At 37.1% G+C, this 26326-nt stretch overlaps 1 protein-coding gene across 1 annotated transcript in view; it reads left to right on the forward strand.

Moving 5' to 3' along the window:
• Nucleotides 1–3688: 3688 nt before the first annotated feature.
• Nucleotides 3689–26326, forward strand: part of LOC140230473 (serine/threonine-protein kinase ULK3-like) — a 57671-nt gene continuing 35033 nt past the window's right edge. The window contains exons 1-11 of the mRNA XM_072310626.1: nucleotides 3689–3793; nucleotides 6478–6618; nucleotides 7272–7392; nucleotides 8135–8239; nucleotides 9074–9217; nucleotides 9918–10000; nucleotides 10743–10898; nucleotides 12041–12146; nucleotides 13128–13322; nucleotides 24637–24704; nucleotides 25853–25928. Of these exons, the coding sequence (XP_072166727.1) occupies nucleotides 3689–3793; nucleotides 6478–6618; nucleotides 7272–7392; nucleotides 8135–8239; nucleotides 9074–9217; nucleotides 9918–10000; nucleotides 10743–10898; nucleotides 12041–12146; nucleotides 13128–13322; nucleotides 24637–24704; nucleotides 25853–25928 (1300 nt within the window). The remainder of the gene's footprint in view (nucleotides 3794–6477; nucleotides 6619–7271; nucleotides 7393–8134; nucleotides 8240–9073; nucleotides 9218–9917; nucleotides 10001–10742; nucleotides 10899–12040; nucleotides 12147–13127; nucleotides 13323–24636; nucleotides 24705–25852; nucleotides 25929–26326) is intronic.

Genomic DNA, 26326 nt, shown 5'->3' on the forward strand with positions numbered 1-26326 from the left:
GAGTCCTGAGAAAGTATAGATTCACAACAGTAGGTCAATATAAACTCCGTTGGAGACGTAAATTTGACGAATTTTTGCCCATAGGGCTTTGTCAAGTCAATACATTTGACACTTTATTTTGAAGCAGATCAAAATAAAAGATGCGTCGTCACTGTGATGGTAGCGCGTCCATAACAAGATGCGCACATACACAATAGCCCCTTGCGCTATTTGTGTATGTGCGCATCTTGTTATGGACGCGCTACCATCACAGTGACGACGCATCTTTTATTTTGATCTGCTTCAAAATAAACTGTCAAATGTATTGACTTGACAAAGCCCTATGGGCGAAAATTCGTCAAATTTACGTCTCCAACGGAGTTTATATTGACCTACTGTTATGTATATATATATATATATATATATATATATTTGATCTGACAGAACATGGAAACCAATAAGTATCAATATCAATCTCTAAGAGACAAAATGTTAAATATACTCGCAACTACTCTGAGATATAACATCCTTGCATTAGGTAGGACTCAGGGTGAAATTCACGCTTTCATATTTTGAGGATATGAAAGAGGTGTGTGTACATCTTTCATTAGCTGTGTCAACCTCATCAGCAACCTGTTTATGTATAATGTCAATGCTTGTATAAGGTGGTGGTCTTGAAAAATGTGTCAGTTTTATTATCTGCACTGAAAATGGTACACAGCAACAATAGCACCTACTAGTATACAGTACAGCCTTGAGTAACCATAGAGCACACAAGAGAATGTGTTCTAGATGAGAAACATTCCCCAAACAGGAAATTCATACAACTTCATGAAACTTCCAGTACTAACAAAGTGGTATAAGGATCATGTTGCCATCAATTCTGTCCTGGTAAATGTGTTTTATGGCATTACTTACTTTACTTACTGCCCATTATGCCTCCTCCTGGCATGTTGGGCAGTAATGAAGGTCTTCCAATCAGATCTATTCTAGGCCAGCTGCTTTATGGTCCCCCATGTATGCTGTAGACTCCTCAAGTCTGCCTCAACTGTGCATCTCCAGGTGTTCTTTGCCCCCCCCCCTTCCCTTTGATATCTTAAAATACTACTCTCATACTCTGTGCCTTTGAAATAAAAGGAGAAAACTCAAAACTTTATTAGGTACTTCATTTGTGTATCTTGTTGAATGGTGTGAAGCAATGGAAGCTGTAATAGAAACTTCATAGATAATCCATCATCAAAATCTGTTAGTTCTTTTTTCTGACTCTGAAAAATCATGTTTCTACGTACATTTACAAAGACTAAATACAGTGCACTCTCGTTATAACGAACACGGTTATAACAAATTTCCAGTTACAATGAAGTAAAAAATCAGGCTGCAACATTATCCACTCTTATGTATTTTTATTGTTTATTTGTTCGGTTACAACAAAATTTTGAAATAACGAAAGAAAACTGCCGGTCCTGAGGACTTTGCTATAACGGGAGTCCACTGTACAAAGACTTATATAAGTGTCAGTGAATGTAGGTAAGTACATTTGAATGTCTTTGGTGTTTGCTTGAGTGCATGTATGTTGATGTCTGCACACATATGTATGTACTCAATGGATGTAAACCTTTATTTATCCACATGATACTGTGTAGGCCTATGGGGTATAATATACAAATAGTGAATGGTCACGAGTGCAATGGTACGAGATTTCGCACGAGGTGAAAGATAGAGGCGCCCTATTCAATGAGGCGAAGCCGAGTTGAATAGTGCGCCTCATCTTTCACCGAGTGCGAAATCTCGTTCCATTGCACGAGTAAAGACCATACACTATTTGTTTTATACAACGTCCAAGTAGATCTTTGTTATTTGGTTGGAGGATTGTTGGGTAGGTCTAAGTAGGCCTAGAAGTCTGTATGAAAAATATAGCCATACTTACATGTGGATCCACTGCGATTCTCTTTCTGGCTTGTGCAATCAGTGTAGAGATACAGGTCACAGCTAGCGCTCGTACACTAGCACTACGTAGGCCTACATACGCGCATGCATGTACCGCACATGTACACTGCGCTAGCTGCATGCGCGACGCGATCCTCAATATGCAACACACAGTACATGCAGTACCGTACAATTTCTCGAGCCGTGGAATAGAACGAAAAAAAAATCGAACCAAGTTGCACGCAAAAATAGAACCAAAATTGCACGGCGCGTTGAATGGAGTACTTATTGAATATCACGTCACCAACAATCCTCCAATCAAATTACAAGGATCTACTTGGACGTTGTATAACAAGTGCCATATTACACTTCCATGAAAGTAGTGTCTGTATAATGTACAATTTCAGGTACTGTAGAACAGTTTTTAGTGTGTGTGTGTGTGTGAGTGTGTGCGTGTGTGTGTGCGTGTCTGTGTGTGTGTCTGTGTCTGTGTGACTGAGTGTGTGTGTGTGTTGGGGGTCACTGGTTGATCCGTCAAGGATCAATTCTCCTTCACCCCCCCCCCAAAAAAAAAAAAAAAAAAATTAAAATAGTTTTCTTGTGTTTTTTTTTCTTTTTTTTTTAAAAGGTGAATATGTGAGTGGATGCAGCCCCCAGCCTTCCCCATGCCCCAATATAAATTATTACTATCACTAGAACAAGTTCTAGATATCTTTTTTTTTTTTTAAACACATTTTCCTTAATTTTATTTTCCCTTTTGTCAGTGAACATGTCATTGTTTGGCATATTTTGCCTACTTTTGTTCTTTTTTGTGTGTTCAGTTTACTAGAAATTAGGGATTTTTTTCTCCATTTTGCTTTTATTTTATGCTAGTACCGGTATGGGGAATGGTGAAGTGCTATGCAGACTTTCAGTTGCTTATTTATGTCCTTTAAGTCCCAATTTATTTCTTTCACAAGACACATGATGTCTATCCTCACTAGACATTAGCAATAATCAACTTCTTTTATTTTTTTACTCAGTAACTTCAAGGATAAGTTCACCTTCACATACATAGGCCTACTGATTGATAGAATGCAGCAATATTAGTAGAACACATCAGTGGCAGTGAGGAAAATCAGGCAATCCGTTCAAAAGTTGAGAATTTTCTAAGTTTCAATACTGCCATTGCTTGACGAGAAGACTCCTGCTTGTGATGTCACGTGCCTAGAATGATATAAAGAAGGCAGGGAGTATGATATTACCTTTATCATATATCAGTAATGAATAAAGGGAATGTGTACTTAAAAAAAAAAAGCATTTTGTTGAATTATCTTTATATTTTCCTTGATCGTTCTTTGCCTGTGACATCACAGCAGTCTTCTCATCAAGCAGTGACTGTGCAAAAACTTTTAGAAGTCATAATGGATTCTCTGATTTTCTTCAAACTTTCACTGATGCGTTTTGCTCATGCTACTCGATGCAATCACTCAATCAATATGTGTTATATCAAGGTGACCTTACAAAATAAAGAAATGCTGATCTTTCAATGTATGTTCCATACTGTAGAGGAGACTCAAACTTAAAAAAAAAAAAAAAAAAATGAATGAATGAATCTAAAAAAAAAAAAAAAAAAAAATACATCAACAAGAAAACTTTCCTGAAATCAACCCCACGATTAGGGCACAGAGATTGGACCCTGACCCGTTTTACATCCGAAAACTTCAAACCAATCAGAGAGCAGACAATCGAGAGAAGTTTAAAAAGAGCGAAAATATATCCACAATGCATTGCAATAATCAAGATGGCAGCCTCCGGTGTTGATGTTATTCCGAGGTTACCTGAGTTCGTGTTTACAGAAAAACTTGGGCGTGGTACTTATGCAACAGTTTACAAAGCATATAGAAAGGTAATTTGCACGGTTATTTTATTGATGTTTCATCTGAAACTAGTCTTATTCGCTAATTTTCCAAGAATAAGTGGGTTAGCATGCACTCCGAGTTATACGACGGGCCAAAGGTGCACGCCTAGTCCCACACGCGTAATATCATGTATTAATACTGCGAGTGTTCGATTCATTTTTTATCTTCTTTTCATTTCTGCATTTCTCTGAGTGAATAATTCAAACAACATTCACGTGCAGCTGTAATAACAAGAGTTTGTCACTGTAGCCCTGATAATTCAATGTAAATTATGTCAAACTTAACCGTAAAGGTGCTTGTTGAAGACAGTGAAAAGAAAGAGTAAATTAGATCTAGGGAGGGTAAGGGCACCAGTATTAGGTCAGGCACCAGTATTCGGTCACTTATCACTAGTCACCAGCCAGTAAGTTCAACTGTCACAACACACGCAAATCACACTAATTCACATACTTGCACACTCATTCACAACAGGAAACTCCCTTAGCCCCCTCCAAAAATCCATCCAAAATCCCAAATTTTACCGTCAAAAGTGCAGAATCGGCGCTACTTTCCAAAAGCGCGCGCGGATAAGGCCCAGTTTTAAGAGTACGTGTCTCCGAAAAGGCCCAGTTTTAAGAGTGCAGGTTGCGGAAAAAGCACTAAAAATTGAGAAATACGCCGTTCTCTCGCGGGATTTTTCGCTTATCGCAAGCTTGGAGTGTAATGGTATCCTCAAAAACGCAAAAGAAAAACAAAATGTCCGTACGTGCCGATACAGTGTCCCAATGTACAAGGGTTGAATGCAAGTGCCGAGGCCCCAGTATTCGGTCACCAACGGTCGCCGCAACGTCCCCAATGCAATTTTGCGCCAACAAGGTAGCGCGCGCGCGTTTTTCAGCTGCATTGAACACGCATTGAATTTGAACGCGCACATCGCGTGACCGAATACTGGAGCCGATGACCGTATACTGGGGAATTTTCAAGGTGAAATATTTCGTGCAATTTTTTGTGCAATTCTGTGAGATATTTAACGAAATGAAAGTTGAGATTAAAGAAATTTGATATATTTCACATAAATTGCAGTAGATATGATGTATGTATGTATTATTTTAGTTTGAAAAATATTGCAAAAAAGCTTAAGTGACCGAATACTGGGGATGTTACCCTAGGCCCTAGCTAACGTTAGGCCCTAGTTTGGCCTAGCCTACGTTAGGGGGCTAGATAATATCTACCTGTTAGACTACTAAACGACTAATGTCAATTACCGTATAGTCGCCACTTGCGTGCATTTCCTGTGCACTCCCGGGTTGGTGAACTAACGATAGGCACTGAATTAGTTCGCCGCCCACAGCGCGCCACATATTGTTAGTGTGTATGTGTTACACACACTTCAATGTAGGATGCATTGTGCATCATCGCGTTTGAAAAACTTTGTTAATCTGCCACCTGAAATCCATTCGAAATCAAAAACATTCTTGCATTGAAAATCGTTTTGTCACCTGTTACATAGTAAAGTGCATTTGGATTACAATTATTTGTGTTTTTATGGAGGAAAAAGGTGAATTAGGAATGTCTCTTGAGAGCGATGAAAATCCGTCGCCCCAGCTGATCTTCGATCGTGCCGCGTGTTACATGGGATCTGAATCAATGTCTAACGACTTTAGGTATTGGCGACTTAAAGGGACTGTACAGTACTGGTTGAGGTGGGGATTCATGTTTTGAACATTCCTAAGTGAGATAATGAGAAACCTCTTATGAAATATGAAAGAGCATGTAATTTTAAGAAGGATTCAACGTTTATTTGATGGAAATTGGTTTTCATATGGCTGAGATATCCAAAAAAGTGATGATGATAAAAGGCGACAGGCCAAGCCTTTTATTCGGATCTCTTTGTTTCACCTTGTTTTTGGATATTTCAGCCATTTCTAAACCGCTTTTCATCAAATAAACTTTTGATACCCCTTAGAATTGCATGCTCTTTGACATCTCATAGAGTGGTTTCTGAATATATTGCAAAACGTTTTTAAGCTAAATCCTCACCTCGACCAGAACTGTACACACCCTTTAATGGTAATCAACAATAGTTCTAAAGCTAAATGGATTGTGGGAGACCAATGTTTTACCAACAATAAGTAAAGACCTAACAACAAATAACGTTAGATCTAGCAATTTACCGCATAAAGTGGAACTACTCTTATAGCTAGTTTGTGTGATATTGTCTGTGAAATTTTTCCTTCCCCCCCCCCCCCAGACAAAGCCATTACTTTATCAGCCATTAAATCACACATTTTTCAATTTTTGACAGTTGAATTTAGTTCTGTGAGCTGAAATTTAAAAGAATGTATTCAAAGCTTTTCATCTGATACCCGTATTCATGACATCGCTACATAGGGTGAGTGCCATAATCAAGTTGAGCATTCGATACAAAATAACACTGAAAAATTGTGCATCCTACAATCGTACAAATTTTGTAATCGTTGATGTAGATTCATAAAGTTAATGTAATTGATGCGATGATACATAGTGAAAATAGGTTTACCAGTTTTTGCAGAACAGCAATAAACAAATTTTACTTGAGAATATTCAAAACATAATGTTACAAGCCATTAACTAGTTGCGCACAAAATAAATATATGCATGGAAGAAAGACTTATTGGAAAATAATCTATGCTTTCCTTTTTGTGTGTTACAGGGTCAGCAGAGAGAGGTTGTGGCTGTGAAATGTGTACTGAAGAAAAGCCTCAACAAAATATCAACAGAAAACCTCCTCCAAGAAATAGAGTTACTTAAGACACTCAAGCATGAATACATTGTCGAACTCAAAGACTTCCAGGTAAAGAGCAATATTTCCAATTCATAATCATGTATTCTGAAAAGTATCTTCGCGTAGAGCAATGTAGCAATTTCTGCCTACATGTAACAATTTCTGTTTTAATGTTATGCCAACCCAAAGAGATGAAAATGAAGTTCAATTTTGTGTCTTTGTTTTTTGTTGTGAATTACAGTTGTTACTTTGTAGTATTTATGAAATGGCTGTTCAAAATTTATTACACTGTACATCACTTTTGATTAGTAAGAACGGATGTGTATTAAATACACTTAGAACGTCATTTTACTTTAAATTACTGAATGTATCAAAGTTTACATTTTTTAACCTTAGATCTTGTGCTTACGGTACTATATGAAAAATAGGGGAAAATCAATTTGCTCTCATGTATCTCTTTGATTACTTATGCATGGAACTTCAATTAAAATTTTCACTTTCTGAAAAAAAAGTGTAACGAATGGAAATAAAGTAAGGGTATTTTCTATTGCATTGTTACTTCATTGTAAGTTTAACATATTCCTTCTTGTAGGCTTCACTATAATTAGAAAGTTGCTAAAACAGAACAGCTATTGGATGTAAACACTGATCAGAAAGGTATTAAAAAAAAGAAAAAAAAAGAAAAGAAAAAACATGTCTTCTATCTTTTACTATTTGTTCAGTGGGATTCAAACTACATTTATCTGATCATGGAGTACTGCAGTGGTGGAGATCTCTCGCAGACCATCTACCAACGAATTGCACTACCAGAGGCCACTGTCAAGACATTCCTCAGACAGCTTGGTATGTATGTATGTGCAGTGTCCAGAATTTTGAAAGCTTGCTTAATAAAGAGATTTCAATGACATCTCAATTGGTTGCAGAAAATATAATGCAGTACCCCCAAAACAATGAGAATGTGCTTGTATCTTGCCTTTGAGAGTGTTAATTTTTTTTTCCTCTTTGTATGTCTGTCTGCGCCTGTCTCCCTATCTGTTTCTCTCATATTTTGGTATATATATATATATATATATATATATATATATAATATATATGTATATTTGTGTATTTGTATATTTGTAATGTAATCTGTGCAATGGCACAACTGGTCTAAAGACAAGATTTCTAGTCCAAATTTCAGCTACAGGGAGCACAGAGTCCATTCTGTTGTGCAGCTGCATACTCTAGCAAGTGTGTGAACGAAATACAGTCTTTCTCTTTGGTACAGATGCTTCCTAATTGTGATCTTAATACAAGGCTTTCCACTTGGTTTACTTGTGTTCATCCGATAATGCATGATAAAACGATGGGGCACTGAAAAATTGGTCTGTTCGTATGCATGAATAACTGTACTGATTATCTCTCAAGCAAAGTTTAGCTGTCTCATAGATACTAACGGCAGGGCTGATATACTTACTGAATTGTAAATAATGATGTCGCATTAGAGGCATCTTTTAAGAGTGGGCCTCAGCCACATGCTCAATCTGGATGTTGAGTCTGTCCTCAATCCTTCCCGTATTATTCTCTATTGATGTTTTTCCTGCAGCCAGTGCTCTACGCTTCCTCCATTCCAAGAAGATCACCCACATGGACCTCAAGCCTCAGAACCTTCTCCTGTCAAACTCCTACAATCCCGTCCTCAAAGTAGCAGGTACGGCAACACCTCATTCCTCTCATCAGTTTACAGAGAGCCAAATGGTGGGCTGTGAAGATGGCAAAGAGTGCCATTGATACATCCAGATGAAGGCACATTCTAGGGATTTGGTACGACATGCACTGTACAGAATGTCGGAAAATGTACTTAATTTGGCAGCCAAGATTTTCTTGTTTCTGGAGCTTAATTTATTTTTGTTTTGTTTTCAGTGATCTTTTTATAAATTCCATTTCCTTTGAGAATATAACAATTCAAAAAAAATTACACACATTTATATTGAAGATAAGTCATCTGTGATTTTTTTTTTTTTTTTTTTTTTTTTGAGGACTTCGGCCTTTATGATAATCTGAATGAAGGAGATCAGATCTTTTGATGTGTGGATTTGATCATCCAATCTGCTCGGCATCTTCTTTTCAAGGAGTTGTTTCCTCTTGCAATGTATTTTGTGTAGTTTTTGTTTGTCAGAAAGGGGGAAAAAGATATTATTGCCAAGTTATGATTGTAATTCTATATGACATGATTACTCTTCAAACCAAAAAAAAAAAAGATACTGTATGCTATTTACATCTATTTAATTAGATACATACAGTATGCATAATAGCCAAAGTTGTCTTTTGGCGACATCAGAAACAAGTAAAGCACTAAATATGATGATACAGAAAACAGTCTTTTAACCAACTTATTACCGGGGAAATATCTGTTTTACATGCTAACTGTAATTATTAAAAAGAAAGTGGATTTTCTTGTGGGAAAGAGCTACCAGTATCAGAGCAAAGAGAACACAAAGATTGATTTCATCCAAATTTGTTTTATCTATGTATCACATTCTAGATTTTGGCTTTGCCCAGAACATCACAGACGACATTCTGACAGACACACTCAGAGGCTCCCCACTTTATATGGCTCCCGAGATTGTGACCGACAGAAAGTACAATGCCAAGGCTGACCTTTGGTCAGTAGGGGTCATCATGTTTGGTAATTGACTTCACTTGCTTCAATTTTTCACTGTGCTGCAACATCTTTTCGCAAAGATCCCATTGTAGTCATCAGCATACGGTAGTAGTCAACCTGTGATAATTCCTATGTGTTGGTGAGATGTGTTTAATGAACAGAAGTAAAGGTTCAATTTGGGCCTGTATGGTCCTCTAGAGCAGAGTGATAGTGATGCGATATGTAGCAACTATTCCTGTTCTGTTCTCATAGAGACTTTGGTGCAGTTAAACTGTTTTATTCGATTTGGCAGAGGTAGCATATTTGTCATAGTGTCAATGATTACTGGATATTTTTTTCTTCTTCTTCTTTGTCTTTTTCGTTTTCTCTGACTCCAACTGCTTCCTCTTCTTTCTATTGCACATGTACTATTGTTATCAGTAATTTTGATATTCTTATTACTATCACTTATTGTTACTATCATTGTGGAGTGCATTTAAAGATGTTAGTATATGGAAAATATGCTATGATGCATTGTATTATTATTATTATTATTATTATTATTATTATTATTATTATTATTATTATTATTATTATTATTATTATTATTATTATTATTATTATTATTATTATTATTATTATTATTATTATTATTATTATTATTATTATTATTATTATTATTATTATTATTATAACTGTCATTGTTATTACTGTAATTGTTATTATTATATACTTATCCTAACAGAATGTCTGTTTGGAAAGGCACCCCTGGCATCAAGGTCATTCACTGAATTAGCAGAAAAGATACGGAGTCCAAAACCAATCGAGGTAAACTTTTTCACTTGTTCATTGCAATGTGGTGATTGCTTATTTATTGTGCCTATACATCTTTAGGAATGCAATAGATGAGATGCATAATTTGTCTCATAAAATGATAGCCAAAAAGGTGAATGAGAGATTACATTACTGATATCAAAACATAAGAAAAGTAATTCAATGTCAATGTTACAATCTGGAAAGATTTTTGGAAAGTGATGCAAAATGAAGTTTAACTTTTCAGGTACCATGCACATTATTTCCTTTGTATGAAATTTATTGTACTATACTGAGGAGATATGAATATAATTGCTTACTTGAAAGCACTGAATTTCAGTATGAGTTGCAGCTTACATTTTAATGCAATTGATTAATTTTTTCACTTCATGTTAGACTTCATCTGAAAATATTGTGTCACCCTTACATTCTCTACTTTTATACATTCATTTTTTTTTTCTGGTGGTGGGTAAAGGAAGGCATATAGAATATTGACATGCTGATATTGTATTATATCGAGATGTATATCAAAAGTCTTTTCAATTGAAACTATGTTTGGAACAATAAGAGCACTGTAACAATATAAGATGTCCTAATTGATAACTCAAATAAAGATAAAGTAAGAGAACTGAAAGTAGTTGTTTTCCTGCCAAGAATGCCCCTGACATAAAGCTACAATGGTAACAAGATTTCTGACCAAGCACAGTGTAAGATAGCAAACGTTCATCTTTTTTTCTCTTTTTTTTGGACACCATAGATACCAACCTTCATCACGACATCAGATTCATGTCGAGACCTCCTCTCCAGGCTTCTCAAGAGGGATGTGGGAGAGAGGATAGACTTTGAGGATTTCTTTCAGCATCCCTTCATCGACCTAGAACACATGCCGTGCAGCGAGTCTTTAGACAAAGCTGTAAGTGGAATTCAAACTGACAGTATACCGATGCTGTAAAACCAGAAACAGTGGTGGCATTTAACTTTTGCAAATTTGAATTGATGGCCTCTTTTGTGGTATGAGACTTTCTCAAAATTAATTGGCAGTGACATTCAGTGCATTGCATAGACAAGAACTTTAGGATATATTTTACTTTTGGAAATCTCAGCTCCTGATTAATATCGCAAAAGTTTCATGTACACAAAAATGTGTGGTTTGCTGTAAATTGTGCAGATTTAATGTATTGTAAGAAATGGCATTCATCCCTTCGGTGCATGCACCCCAGAATGCCTATCCTTTTTTTTTTTTTTTTTTTTTTCATCCTGTAGTGAAGTTTACATGGAGAGCAACATACACAAAAGTTTCATGTACACAAAAATGTGTGGTTTGCTGTAAATTGTGCAGATTTAATGTATTGTAAGAAATGGCATTCATCCCTTCGGTGCATGCACCCCAGAATGCCTATCCTTTTTTTTTTTTTTTTTTTTTTTCATCCTGTAGTGAAGTTTACATGGAGAGCAACATACACATGATAAAAGAAATTAAAGAAAAACATTCCTGGCTTGCATATTCTTTTACCGTGACATTTTTTTCCTCTCTCTCTCTCTTTCTGTATGGAAATATAAATTATGCTCAAAGATAGCAAATATAATAAAAAGTAATGAAAAAAGATGGTCATAACCCACAGACCACACCATCAACCCAACCATGTATGATGATGTTATAGGAGTGTCATTTATAAGTCACAAATCAGAATGCTGGATTCTTGAATTTTAGTAAAGTAGCTGTTGCACCAACATAAAAAAACAGCAACAATAAACTTTATGAATTAGGTTTCTGAAGTGAACATCTTCAATTGTGATTGAACACAATTCTTTCACCATCAGTGTAGAAGCTTCTGTTGTGTTGCACCATGGTGTAATACATATTAGTTAATGTACATGTATGAAATTGTTGAAGCAGGTTACTAATTGACAAGGCTGGGGTGTTTCTACAGGGCTGGAACAAACATTTATAAAGGCTGTAATGATCACTGCAGAAGAATTTTAGTGATTACGTGTAGATGAGAACTTGTCATCGTCTTGATTTTCCGTCATCTGTTACATTCTGATACACCGCAGAGAAGCCTCGTAGTGAGTGCTGTGCAGTTGGACCAGGCCAAGGAGTGGGCAGAAGCCATCAGGCTGTACCTTGGTGCCATGGAGTACTTCATCCCTGCAATTCAGTGTAAGAATTTTACACTTTAATACTGGTTATAATAAGTGCTATCACAAATATTGGACTTGCCTTCAGTGCGCTAGTTGTTCGTCTGTTGTCGATACCATGGCAGAAGGCTGACTCTGTTATTTGAAGCTGCCATACGAGTTAATGGAGAGGTTATGTAATTGCAAAGTTAAATGAAATAATGCCTTTAGACCCTGGCCTGTGCAAGTGTCCCAATGCCGAGTATGAATTTCCTCAGATGAAGAACAGCATTGTCAATATTGACCGACAAGGAGGACAAAATTGGAATATACGTTGTAATTGATATGACACAAGTTAAGACGACATTATATCAGCCTACAGGTAATATGGGTGTTATATGGTCTCATTGAAGGCAGCACTATCTATTTTTTCCCCCTAGATAATAGTAAGCTTTTGCTTTCAGAAGGGTAGGTAGAGCGCAAAATCAATCTGCACAAAACCAAATGTTTCCTGTCCTGTTGATTTTCAGGATAGTTCTCGGTTTAAATGGAGTTCTGCAAGTGGGACAAAGTGGCTAGCTGCTGTATGTTTTGGGTACAGCACATGCATGTGACAACATGCACAGTAGGCCTATAGCGGATGTAGGCATCCCTGTCCTCTGAAATTGAAACAGCAGAGAAATCAGAACGGAGTAAGGTGGGCACGATGGGTTAACTCACTGCCCTGTATGCCCTACCATCCCAAATCAAAAGCTTTGTAATTGCCAATTAAAACTGCTGGTCACTGGTCATAGAATGCTGCTGCAGTGTAGTAAAAACAAGAACAAGAACAAGAACAAGAACAAGGAACAACAAAAAGCTGAGTGTCCAGTGTAGCATATTATGGCTGTGGTGCCCTATTCAAAGAAGTGATTATAAATGACTACTGGGTAATACAATAATAGACATGTTGATAAAGTAGTTACATGATAATGTATCATCATTTCACATTTCTGCAATATCTACCCACTCTCACTGTCTTCAGATGAGAGAGATCCCGTAAAGAAGGAGGCGTTGAGGGCCAGAGCCTCCGAGTATATGAGGAGAGCGGAAGAACTGAAGGGACTTCTGAAACCAAAGCACACACCCCCTCTCCCCCCAGAGACCGACCAGGAGGGCGCGGATGGCTCCAGCAGTACTTCAAACCAGTCTGGACTCGTCTACGATATTCACTTGCTTGGTCAGTTAAAATGATGAGTTGTTATTTGTTTGTTTGTTTTGTTTGTTTGCCTGTTTGTTTTTTGTTTTATTTCATGTTGTTTTTGATGAGGGGAGATGTCAATACACTGCCTACAAGAATTAAAGATTTTAAGAAAGAATTGTAAAAAAAAAAGATGTTGAGCATACATGTCACGTATCTTTTAAAGCAGTGTTTACAAGTTAAAGGAGAGCTTTGTAACCCATGTGTATGTGTCATAATGTGTTTTTGTTTGTTTGTTCATTTGCTTGTTTTCAATCCTAAACAAACTACGTTCATATGTGCTAGTACACAGTGATGTGCAAAGGTAATGCTCACTTGTACATCACATACTTCCAAAATCACATAAACTCTCCATTGTATTTCACATGATTGTTATTTTAATGCATGTGCCTATTTGTGACCCGCTACAACAAAATGATCCTAAAGTCGGGCGAGGTCGATTATTTGAAAATTGCATGATATTATCCCCTAATCTTTCTGCTTTAAATTGATATATAACACATTTTATAAAATTAATCGGCTGCGGAGATATCGATGTTTAAAAGAGAGCATGTCGAGACGTCTGGAAAATCACTGTTTCGAGAAAAGCACCCTAAAAGTCTTCCTTTCGACGCAATCGCGATCAAGGGACACGCAAGTCAGTTTTCACCTCTGGACAATAGAAGGTAAGCCCTAGCAACCCCCGAAGAGTTCATTCAAGCACATCAGCGTCGGCGGTCTCCTCACCAACCAATCAGTGACCAGGATTTGAGAAGCGGCTGAGCATAGCGCACCCCGACCTCACGCACCAGTCGACTGGGCAGTGTGCGAGCTTCACGCTTCGGTTAGCAGCAAGCAGCAAACTGACCAATGAGATCACTCTGGTCGTTGTTAGGTGCGGAACCTATCTGTGGCGCTCAATCCAAATTTTCGAACAAGTTTCTGCTTCGTTGAAACGCCAAAAAACATGGCTCAGAAAAACGCTATTTTTTTATCTTTCCTTTGATCATTTTGCTTCAAAATTTCGACAGATGATAGAAGACATGTTAGACTCCAATAATACATCAAAATCAGAAAATCGTAAGTTTTGACCAATTTTAATGCTCTGACTTCAAACTCGATTTTCACGGCTTCGACCGTGCGCGACTTTAGGACCTTTTTGTTGTAGCGGGTCACATTTGCACTGTGCAGATGACAGCTGGGAAAATGTAGCCTTCTCATTCCTCTCTGAAGGGAAGATTGATATTGGGAGAATTCTTGATCCTATTGATGTGTGACTTATTAGTCGTTATCCATTCACAACAGCAAAACAGATGTTGTGTAGTACCGGAAGATAAACATCGGGACACCCAGCATTAAAACTGTTCCTGCACACACAATGATTACCTAGACATATTTACTACAAAATGAATGCCTAGTCATGTTAACCCGTTTAGGACGGTTTGCTTTGGCGAGCGAACACCCCCACAGACGGACAGGTTTTCCAAAATCGAGCCCGAACCGAGGGTTACTAAGGGGGTGTGACTTACGGTCCCGCTTTACCCAATCATCAAATTGCCGTGTATGCGGTGTAGGAATCCGCTTTCTGATTGGATGAATAACGACCGCTCATGAATAATAATGTCGCTTCCCTTCGCTATCTGGGTTCGCGCGCGCGGTTTGAACTTCACGTACTGTACGATAGTCAATTTACGTTCCCTCGTCAACTCAAATGAACAGCGTCTTTTATTATTGGGCACCAGGCTATGTCGAGGGTGTCGCAAATTTCTACTACATAATTGTCTTGAATTTACTGATTCATGGAGGCAATCTTTTATGGAAACTGTAATCCGTTGATCACAAGCCTTCAAAGTCTTTCAATGAAAAGCGATCGATCGGAGGATTGTGTACAGGCTTGCGTATTTCCATTTACACGACTGTAAGACACGCCAAGTAAATCTCGTATTGTGGCGATGTCAAAGGCACACGAACCCACTCTTGACTTCCTGTTGTTCACAAAATTCCTTACCATAGCTAGTCAATGAATTTTGGAAACAGAAGGAAGTTTATTCATTGTATACAACATTTGAAAATCTGTTACACCTTGTTTGTCCCCGCTACTTGTATCCAAATACAAAGCTCGCGTGTCTGTAACAGAAGCACGTGGCTTTATTTGAACACTAGGCAAACCATCAACGATGTAATATTACAAGTAGAATTGGTGATACTGATTTATCAAAGTCGAATTTCGTAATAGAATAACGTCCACTTGAGTTTATTTCTTGGTTCTGTTTCAGTAATTCCCATAAAATTGACAAGAGCCTGGAATATGTTCAATATTCAAACAAATCTTTGCATCTTTCTAACTTTCTTTGAGACGAATAAAAATACATAATCCACGCTTGCGCGATACCTGCCATCCCCTGAAGAAGTCTGTATAAAGAAGTTTGCTTCCTGAAATTATCAATCGTGACTACCTACAAATTTCGATCATGCGACTTATAATAGGTTTTCATTGGATGCATACAAGATATCACCGAGTGGATTTGTGAGTTTATTATCGGGGTTTGATGCTGCTATTTTTCTGTGCGATCGTGCAATTCCTTTACAACTTCGACGTAATGTCGGGAAGATAATGATTATTCACTATGTATCAAGTGAAATGAGGTTTCACACAGTGATACAAGACATATATTTAATTATTATAAAAAGTAATCACCAACCTAAATGAGTATCGTTATTTCTTACATAGAAAAACAAAACAAAACTAAGAATAAGACACCGGTCCTGTTTAAGCCAGTTGACAGAACATGTATGAGCTCTTCAGATGAAACAGGGGAGTCTATACGATGAGAAGAGAAAAAGGAGAGAAAAATAGGCTGATCATCTAAATTTTGTTTGACTGACGGTAGATAATCTGAAAAGATTTTTCAAACGTAATGTAAAATTATACAAGATGAGGTTTGCCTACAACCTGTGTTTTGGTAATATCTTTCTACGTTTTATATAATACATATGTAATGTATCATACATACATATATAAATTTTATGGGCAGAGTATCTTGGAGAAGCGATTATCACCATCAATGATAATATTCAATCTACACGTTTGTATATATGGGAATGAAGAAGGGGATAGCTGGAAAGGAAAGTGATGAGATGCAATGAGATAAAATGAAGGAACACTAATTGAGACAAATGTATTACAAAGGAAGAGCAAAACGGCAAAAAAGGGCAAAAGGGTACAATATTATGCAAAGATTTTGCAGTCATTTTTTGTGTACGTTTGCCTTCCAATTTCGTAGTTATGTAATTCAAAGTAGCCAACAACAAAAAAAAAAAGAAAAAAAGATAGCGCCATGAAGATGTTCATTCAACCTCGTTTGCCTTTCACTATGTCCTATCACTTCAAAAATGTAGCATTAGCACAATTTTCACTTTCACTTTCACCTTCATTATCTCCACTATCACTTTCATCTTCATTATCACATTTTTCTTCATCATTAACCTGTCAACATCATCATACATCACCATCATCATCATCATCATATTTCACGTTACTCTTATTCGTACCTATGCACTATACATATGTAAAAAACAATGTATTTACAGTGTTTTATATTTTGCAGTATTTCTCCATTCCGCAAACAATATAATTTTTTGTGTATTATGTAGATAGGTCCCTGGGCTGCCACGTGCTCAAGCTTTTGCTTATAGTGGCAGTCCTTCTTCCGCATAATTTCTCAGATAATTATTTGGAAAATTGGTAATACGATTTATAATTTGTTAATGAAATTAATTTACACATCGATTTTCCTTCTTTGAATCATGTACTTGTAATCTGCTTACTGATATTCCATGTGATATTCCGGAAAATAATTTTGATTTATGTATGAAATTGTGTTGGAAGAAAAATAAATCAAGCAAGCAAGCAAGCAAGCAATTCAAATTAGAATTCCCATCGAGAATTCAGATTCGCATCAATGTGAGAGAGTATATTTTCAGACAGGGTCGCAGGTGAGCATTTCCGAGTTCGTCGGAGAAGTTCATTCATATTAGAAACAAAAAGGTTGACCACCCGCCAGCTGATAGAAGAAGACGACATGACCATGGGAGAACGGCGAGCACATGTCACACAAGCTTGAAGGTCTAAAATCATTACATCACTTCAGAAAATAACGAAAAGATGATAATATGTTTGTTGAAATAAACGACATTTCTCCCGACATTCTTCGATCTCTCATAACAGACGGTTAATTTTGCTGAAATGATCTTCTCTTATGTCATGAGTGTAAATCAATATTATTTTGTTTTATTGTGTATACCAGTCATCGCCCGGTAAAAGACAGAAAATGAAGTACTATTCTCATTCAATAAGCATAATGTATAAAGGAAACGAGCATTTGCTGCAATCGTTTATGAATATGAAAATGCTTCAATGCGATTTCACGAAGTCTAAAAGAATGAATGCAAGTAGGTCTACGTAAATACAGAGATGTATAATGCAATTATTATAAAAAAATACGCAGCCACGATAAATGCATAAACCACTTCAATAGCAGCATGAAAACATTTGATCACATCAATATATGAGATGGACAAGAACATTTTCATGCTTTTATTGCTCGAAATTCCTTGCTCCTAAACAAAGTAGAGTGTTCAATTGAAGCGACGGGTTATCACATCTCCGTCTCTCGCAAAACTGAATCATCACTTCGCAAATTTGGAGTGCTTTCTACAAATTTACATAAAAAGAGTTTATTTTTTTTTGGTATGAGTTACCATATTCTACTGATTATAAATCGATTGAGCTACAAAACGGTAGTGTGTTGCTAAAACCATTATAACTCAATGATCGCGAAATCATTTGACTTGTGAACTTCTGAAAGAGATGGACTGAAAACCCAGACTTCTAAACGTATAAATAATTGACAGAGCGACTATATAGATATAGCCGAAAATTAGCATATTATGAAGAATTCATACAAAACTAGAACCAAAAAAGACTAAACAGTCAGCATCACCATTGTCGGTATCGTCGTAATATGGGATGTAATTTTATTTTGACTGCCTCTTTGAAATGCTGCAAACATCAAATACTGAACATCATAATTTTTATGTGTGAATTCTAAGCGTATGAGAGAGAGAGAGAGAGAGAGAAAAAAAAAAGACTTCTGCCGTATGTCTTGTTTCTCGCTTTATTGCAGCGTATGTCATTGTCGAAGTTTAAATTCTGTAATACACGTTCGTATCAAGTACATGAGAACTTGCACATTGGATTTTCAACAACCATAAAATCATTGGGGTCCGTAAAAGCGGTTACGTAATACATACGAAGCACATCACTATAATGCATTCTATGGACCGGTGCAGAATAAAGAGACTGTCTGTAATCGGCCTTTGAACTTCTCTATTATGCTCATAATCCCCGACTTTTCGGATGGCGTCTACGAGTGCGTCTTAGGAATGTTTTTGTATCAACATCCTGTCTATTCAAGGAGGTACAATGTAACCTGATACTCTGGCCACCTGGTCTATTCAAAGTGTTCTTGCCTATAACACGCGCACATGTTACGCTGTGTTTCACCATGATGAATACAATTGTAAGACCCCATAGTGGCAATATCGGCTCCTGCATTGTATGAAAATGATGACTATTATACAGTATATCCTCTATTTGGTTCGTTGGCCGAGTAGATTTTTTGAACGATCTTATAACATAATCACGCTGTCATTCATAAGTATGAGAGAGAGAGAAAAAAAGCTTCAAGCAACATCGAAGTTGAGTTTCTCAAACCAATCTTCCATTTGAGTTTGTTTCTTGGTTTTGTTTCAACAATTTTCATAATGTTGACAAGAGCCTGATGGGATGTTCAATATTCAGATAAATCGTTGCATCTTTCTTGCAATCTTTGACAGCTAATGGTGACTAAACCTGCGAACTCCATGCATTTTTGTATAAAGACGTTTGCTTTGTGAAATTATCCATCATGACTGCCTCCAGATTTCGACCATAATTATATGACTTAGGTTTCCATGAGATGAATAAAGGAGATCAACGAGCGCATTTGTAAGTTTACTGTCGGGTTGTATGTTGCAAATTTTATGTGCAATCATGATTCCCTTACAACTCTACCGTAATGGCGGGAAGGTATTGTTCACTGCACATCACTTGAAATTAAATGTCACACAGTGATATGATAATCATCAGCAAACGGGATAGATTATTGTACACATATATATATATATATATAACACCTATTCAAGTCAGTTGATGGAGCATTTATGAGCTCTTCCGGTCTGCAAACGAAACATCGGAGTCTATGCGATAAGAAGAAAGATTGAGAGATAAAGAGATAAAAAATAGGCTGGTCTTCTAAATTTAGTTCCATGGACGGTAATCTGAACACACTTTTGCAAACGAAATGAAATATTACACACGCCTAGGTTTGCCTATAATCTGTGTTATGGTGATATCTTCTGAGATTATATATAATAATACGGGCAAAGTATCTTGGAAAGGTGATCGCCACCATCAATGGGGATATTCAATATAACGATTAATTGTAGATGATGGGAATGAAGAAGTGGATAGCTGGAAAGGAAAGTAATGAGATGCAATGAGATAAATCGAAGCAGCACTAATCGAGGCAAATTAATGTATTACAAAGGAAGAGCAAAACGGCATATTCGAGTGTTCAAAATGGTTCAACATTATGCAAAGATTTTGCAGTCATTTGTGTGTGTGTGTGTGTGTGTGTACGTTTGTCTTCTAATTTCACAGTTAGGTAATTCAAAATCGCCTAAAAAAAAGATCGCGCAATGAAGATGTTCATTCAATCTCAGTTTCCTTTCACTATATCCTATCACTTTAAATTACGTAGCCTTAACACAATTCAAATTAGAATGTCCATTGAGAATTCAAATTCGTCTCAATATGAGAGAGCGTCTTTTCAAACAGGGTCGCAGGTGAGCATTCCCGAGTTCGACGGAGAAATTCATTCAATTTAGCAACAAAAAAGGTTGGCCATCCGGCAGCTGTAGAAGAAGCCGACATGATCATGGAAGTATGGCAAGTACAAGCCACACAGGCTTGAAGACCTACAATTATTACATCACTTCAGAAAATAAGGAAAAGACGATATTTTTGTTGAAATAAACGACATTTCTCCCGGCATTCTTTGATATCTCATAACAGACGGCTAATTTTGCTGAAATAATCTTCTCTTATGTCATGAATGTAAATCAATATTGTTTTTTTATTGTGTATACCAGTCATCCCCCGATAAAAGACAAAAACAAAAATGAAGTACTAACAATATCATTCAATAAGCATAATGTATAAAGGAAAGGAGCATTTGCTGCAATCGTTTATGAATATGAAAATGCTTCAATGCGATTTCACGAAGTCTAATGGAATGAATGATTGTAGGCATACCTAAATGCAGAGATATACGTAGACATAAAAAAATACACAGGCACGATAAGTGCATAAATTACTTCAATAGCAACATGAAAAAAAAAAATTTGATTACATCGATAAACATGAGATAAGACAAGAACATTAATTTCATGTTTTTATTGCCCGAAATACCTTGCTCCTAAACAAAGTGTTCAATTGAAGCGATGTGGTTATCACATCTCCGTCTCTCGCAAAATTGAATCACCACTTCGCAAATTTGGAGCGCTTTCTACAAAGAAAAAAAAAAGAAAAATCGGGTTTTTTCGGTATAAGTTGTCATATTTGACTGATTATAAATGAATTGAACTCAATGATCGAAACAAAATTGACTCGTGAACTTACGAAAGAAGTGGACTGAAAACACCTCAGACTTCTAAATGTATAAGTAATTGACAGAGCGACTATAGCCGAATATTAGCATATTATGAGGAATTCATACAAAACTAGAACAAAAAAGACTAAACAGTCGACATCACCATCGTCGGTATCATCGAAATATGGGATATTATTTTATTTTGACTACTTCTTTGAAATGCTGCAAACATCAAATACCGAACATCATAATTATATCTACAATTTTTTGGCGAATGCTAAGCGTATGAGAGAAAAAAAAGCCATATGTCTTGTTTACTCGCTTTATTGCAGCGTATTTCGTTGTCGAAGTTTAAATTCTATACATATATGTTGGTTACAACCACATGAGAACTTGCACATTCGCTTCCCAACAACCATAAAATCATTGGGGTCCGTAAAAGTGGTTACGTAATACATACGAAGTACATCACTATAATGCATTCTATGGACCGGTGCAGAAAAAAGAGACTGTCTGTAATCGGCCTTTGAACTTCTCTATTATGCTCATAATCCCCGACTTTTCAGATGGCGTCTACGAGTGCGTCTTAGGAATGTTTTTGTATCAACATCCTGTCTATTCAACGAGGTACAATGTAACCTGATACTCTGGCCACCTGGTCTATTCAATTTATATGAATTTACGACTTCGATGAAGTAGCACAATCGACTGCGTTGTTTGTATGCAGTACATCCCCTACTCGGTTTGTTCTTGACCAAGTGGTTTCTTTTAAACGATTTTATAACATAATCAGATTATTCATGACGGTAAAACTCTTCAAACAACTACAAGTAACATCGCTGTCATGATAACAAACAGACACAAAAACATTCACACACATCACATGCATGCAGGGACACGCAAAAGATTTACTTTTGAATTTATTGAATTCGCCGAGTTTTGGCAAATCCCAGGACTCGGCAGCGAAAGAAGAAGTACTAGTAGTAGGCCAACATTTCATGCCAATAATGGTAAGCAGGTTGCCATGCCGAGGTGGCTTTCATAGAAGATCCATAAGTACGACATTGCACTGATATAACACGAAGTAGTATGCTACAATACTTTATCATGTAAATGTGTGCTAATAAGGTAGGTGCGTGCACGCAACGGTCTTGACCGCCGCACGCACGCTTTTCACTTGAGTGTGACAATTTGCATACCGATGCAAATGAGATCGCCAGAGCGTGCGGCTGGTCGCTCGTCATTGGTCAGTTTCCCGACCGTTGCGAAGGTCTGAATGTCGTGAAAATTGCACTCATGTTTGTCAATATTTTGCTTGTTTATAGACATAAGATATGACCAATCATCACAAAATGTTCACAGATGGCAACTTTGATGTATGTAGTCCCACAAAATATAAATCATTTTCAACATAGGCATCGTATTGTTGGTGAAATTCTAAGTTTAAAAATGCGTGTTCATTTCACTCTCTCAGCCCGAGTATACTCGGGACCAGTCCACAGCCTGGAAAACGTCAGCCCGAGTATACTCGGGACACGTCCTAAACGGGTTAATGCTGCATCATATAAGGCCTACTGCCAGTGATAGTATTTTGTTTTTGTTTTTGTTTTTATTTTATTTATTTTTTTTTGGGGGGGGGGAATTGTTAAAGGTTTGTTATTGGAATAGATGTTGTCAATATTTCCCGTTCTCTGCTTTTATTTAAGTGTGAATGTGATTTGGAAAAGAGAGAAAAACAGATCGGATCATACTGTGACTTTAAAAACCACTATCACTCTCGCAGCACTTTTCATCTCTCATTGTGCTTGATAGAGGGCAGCATACATTTTAAGATACCTGTGCCAAGGCCATTCAGATTTTGGCCAGTAGGATTGAGTGCACCTTGGTGCCTTGCCTCACCCCACACTGCACTGGCCTTGGACACTCGCACAATAATTACTAAAGACAGTGCAACTGGTTGCTTTCAGGCTCACTTTATGCATGAGGTGCTGACCTTGTGACATAAAAGGCTGAAAATTATAATGAGTTCTCTGCCTTTTCAAAGCCTAAGCAACAGCTAGACATCTTTACTGAGGGGCGAACTGGCTCATACCATTGCAATGGATTTGGCAGTTTTAGAAAGTTGCTGCCTTATGGCGCCCTTTTGTTTTCAAAAGTAGGTTTTACTTGATGTAAAGTCTGTCTTGTATTCGTGAGAATCTTCTTTTAATAGTGGAAGCATGCAGAAAGGTGATGATAATGTGCAAACATTCTCTTGTTTGCTGCATATTCTGTGTATATCTCCGCGACAATTTTTTTTTTTGAACGATGCCATTTAATATGCACAAAAATTTGATTTGAATTCTGTTATGATTTAGCCTGTCACCTACAGTGTAATGTAATTCCTTTTGTAGAAGATTTATACACAGTATATCCAGTTCCCATAATCAACAGGGTGATGTTAATTCTTCTTTTCTCTGTGTGGTGTTCTCTTCCCTTTTATTTCATATCTGGTGTGTCTATGATGCTTTTCTTTTTCTGTCTGTCTGTCTGTTTGTCTCTCTCTCTCTCTCTGCTTTTGTTTCCCATCTATTGGTTCATACATGTACACTCTGTCTGTCTCTTTCTTTGTCTCTCTCTCTCTTTATCTATCTATCTTTCTGTCTTTCACCTTATCTGTCTATATTATTTTCTCCCTTCATACATTCTTCTGTGTCTATCTATCTCCCCTTATATCCCTCTCTATATCTGCCTCTACATCATCTCTTGTTTCCCCTCTGTACATTCATACACTCTTCTCTAACTGTCTAACATGTTTGTCTATCTGTGTGTCTGTCACTCACTCTGTTTCTCCCTCTCTGCCTCTACATCATCTCTTGTCTTTCCTCTGTTGGTTCATACACTCTTCTCTGTTTTCTGTCTGTCTGTCTGTTTCTGTCTCTCTATCCATCTTTCTTTCTGTCTTTCTCCTTATCTATCTCTATTTCATCTTTTTTTTTTTTTTTACCCTTCATATACTCTTCTTTGTCTATCTCTTCCTATATCCTTCTCTATATCTGCCTCTACATCATCTCTTGTTTCCCCTCTGTCGGTTCATACACTCTTCTCTAACTGCCTATCTTTCTGTCTGTTACTTTGTTTCTCTGTCTATTTATCTATGTTTCTTTTCTCTATATATCTCTCCACATCTTTTATTTCCCCTCTGTTGGCTCATACACTCTTCTCTGTCCATCCGTCTGTCTGTCTGTCTATCTATCTCTGTTCCTCTCTTATCTCTCCCTCTCCCTTTCTATCTGTGCAATTATCTCTTGTTTCCTGTGGGTTCTTACATTCTGACCATCTGTCTGTCTGTATGTCTATCTGTTTTTCTGTCTGTGTGTTTCTCTCTGTCTGTCTGTCTCTCCTTCTGTCTCCCTCTCTATCTGTATGTACAATGTACATCATCTCTTTTTATACCCTCTGTTGGTTCAAACATGTCTGTCTGTTGGTCTGTCTGTCTGTCCATCTGTCTCTCCCTCTTCCCCTCCTTCTATCCCTCCACTGGTCCACATCTCTTCCATCGACCGTTCTGTCCATCCCAGACAAGCTGGCCAATGGCAACCCAGATCTGAAGGTGGCCGTCAAGCTGGTGAAGGACGCGGGCAGAGAGGTGAGGATGGCAATACGATTTTAATCACCCTAGCATTGACATTTGCATTAAAATCGGCCGAGAGCAAGTGATGGGACTAGATCCAGGCAAGGACAGGACTCGCTGCCAAAATGAAAATCTGTTGCCCCCCACCGCTCTCTTTGTAATGAATTTGCAATGACTTCTGAGAAATGCTAATGAGTTTAACAATATGTCAAATGGCGATTGCAACGAGGAACCTGCAAGGCTGTGTGGTTTTTAACTTGATGAGGGAGAGCATAACTGTGAAATGCACACACTGCATCCAAAGATATTAGAATATCAGTAGAAATGTACATTGATACAATGAACTGATGCTCAAAGTAGAAAAAAACAAACAAACAAAAAACATGCTTGATGCATTAATACACTCAGGTACATGTCAACCCGTTACGGACGGGCTGATTTTGCCCCAACGCTCATTTCCCATAGACACTTGCCCGAGTATACTTGAGACACTTTCTCAATGGATTAATATAAAAGAATATTGCCCAGTGCTGTGTACTCTTTATAGTTTTCATTTAGATTTGCTCAATTTACTTTTTTTTTTAAATAAAAGAAAACAGTTATGTATGTATATGTCTGTTGGTCTTTGTAATAAGTATAGATAATATTTCATCTCATGACCTTAATTGAAAACAGCTCATGCTGATCAAGCAATCCTGAATAAATATGTTTTAACAAAATAAAATAGAAATAAAAGATATGGGGAAAAATGAGAAAGGGAAATATAACATTCTGATGTTTGTCACCATCTGAATCACATTTGTACAAAGAAGTTTGTTGTGTAGACCAACATACAAATATCTTGCAATCCTAGATTGTGGTCAAGCACTGCATAAAAAACGGGAGAAGGAAAAATACAAATTCACGAAGCAATACAGAACTGATATTGATGCAATTAATCCATGATATAGGACTGAAATTATTGATGCTGAGTAATAAACATGGAAATGATTTTGATGCACTTGATAAATTTGATCGCAAACTGTTTATATAATTATAACGCTGTCAATTCAAATATGACAAAGATCTGAAAATGATTTAATCAATGAATGGATTGACAACTTATAATGATGTACTAGTAGCTTACCGCCTGTTTGAGTAATTCCGTATTTCATTTATTTCAGGATAGTGAAGAAGACTATGACTTGGCGCTCGACTTGTATGAGCAAGCTATTGGCAGGATGTTGCCTCTGTTACAAGGTGAGGACTTGTGTCTATATGTCTCTCTGTCTGTGTCTGTTCTCTCTCTCTCTCTCTTTCATTTATATTTCCTCAGTGTTCCAGTCATGTTTTTTTTTTTTTTTTTTTTTTCAATGTGTGATGCATACCACTAGCAACAAGTGTATCCCGTCTGTGTGTGTAGAAAATTGTCTTTGTAATACTGTAAAAGTGGATACTTTCCCGTGACTAATTTTTCGGGCTCGGAGGGGTTAGAAGAGTTTCACATGTTTTTAATTCCGCAGAATCAAGACACCAACTATTGGAACATATGGCAACCAATATTCGCGTGATTTTATTTCTGCGCTAGTTTCTGGTTGCGCGAAATGTGCGAAAATTTCAACACCGCAAAAATGTCCACTTTTACAGTACTATATTGC

The sequence above is a fragment of the Diadema setosum genome, chromosome 7 (assembly GCF_964275005.1).
Source record: "Diadema setosum chromosome 7, eeDiaSeto1, whole genome shotgun sequence".
NCBI lineage: Eukaryota > Metazoa > Echinodermata > Echinoidea > Diadematoida > Diadematidae > Diadema > Diadema setosum.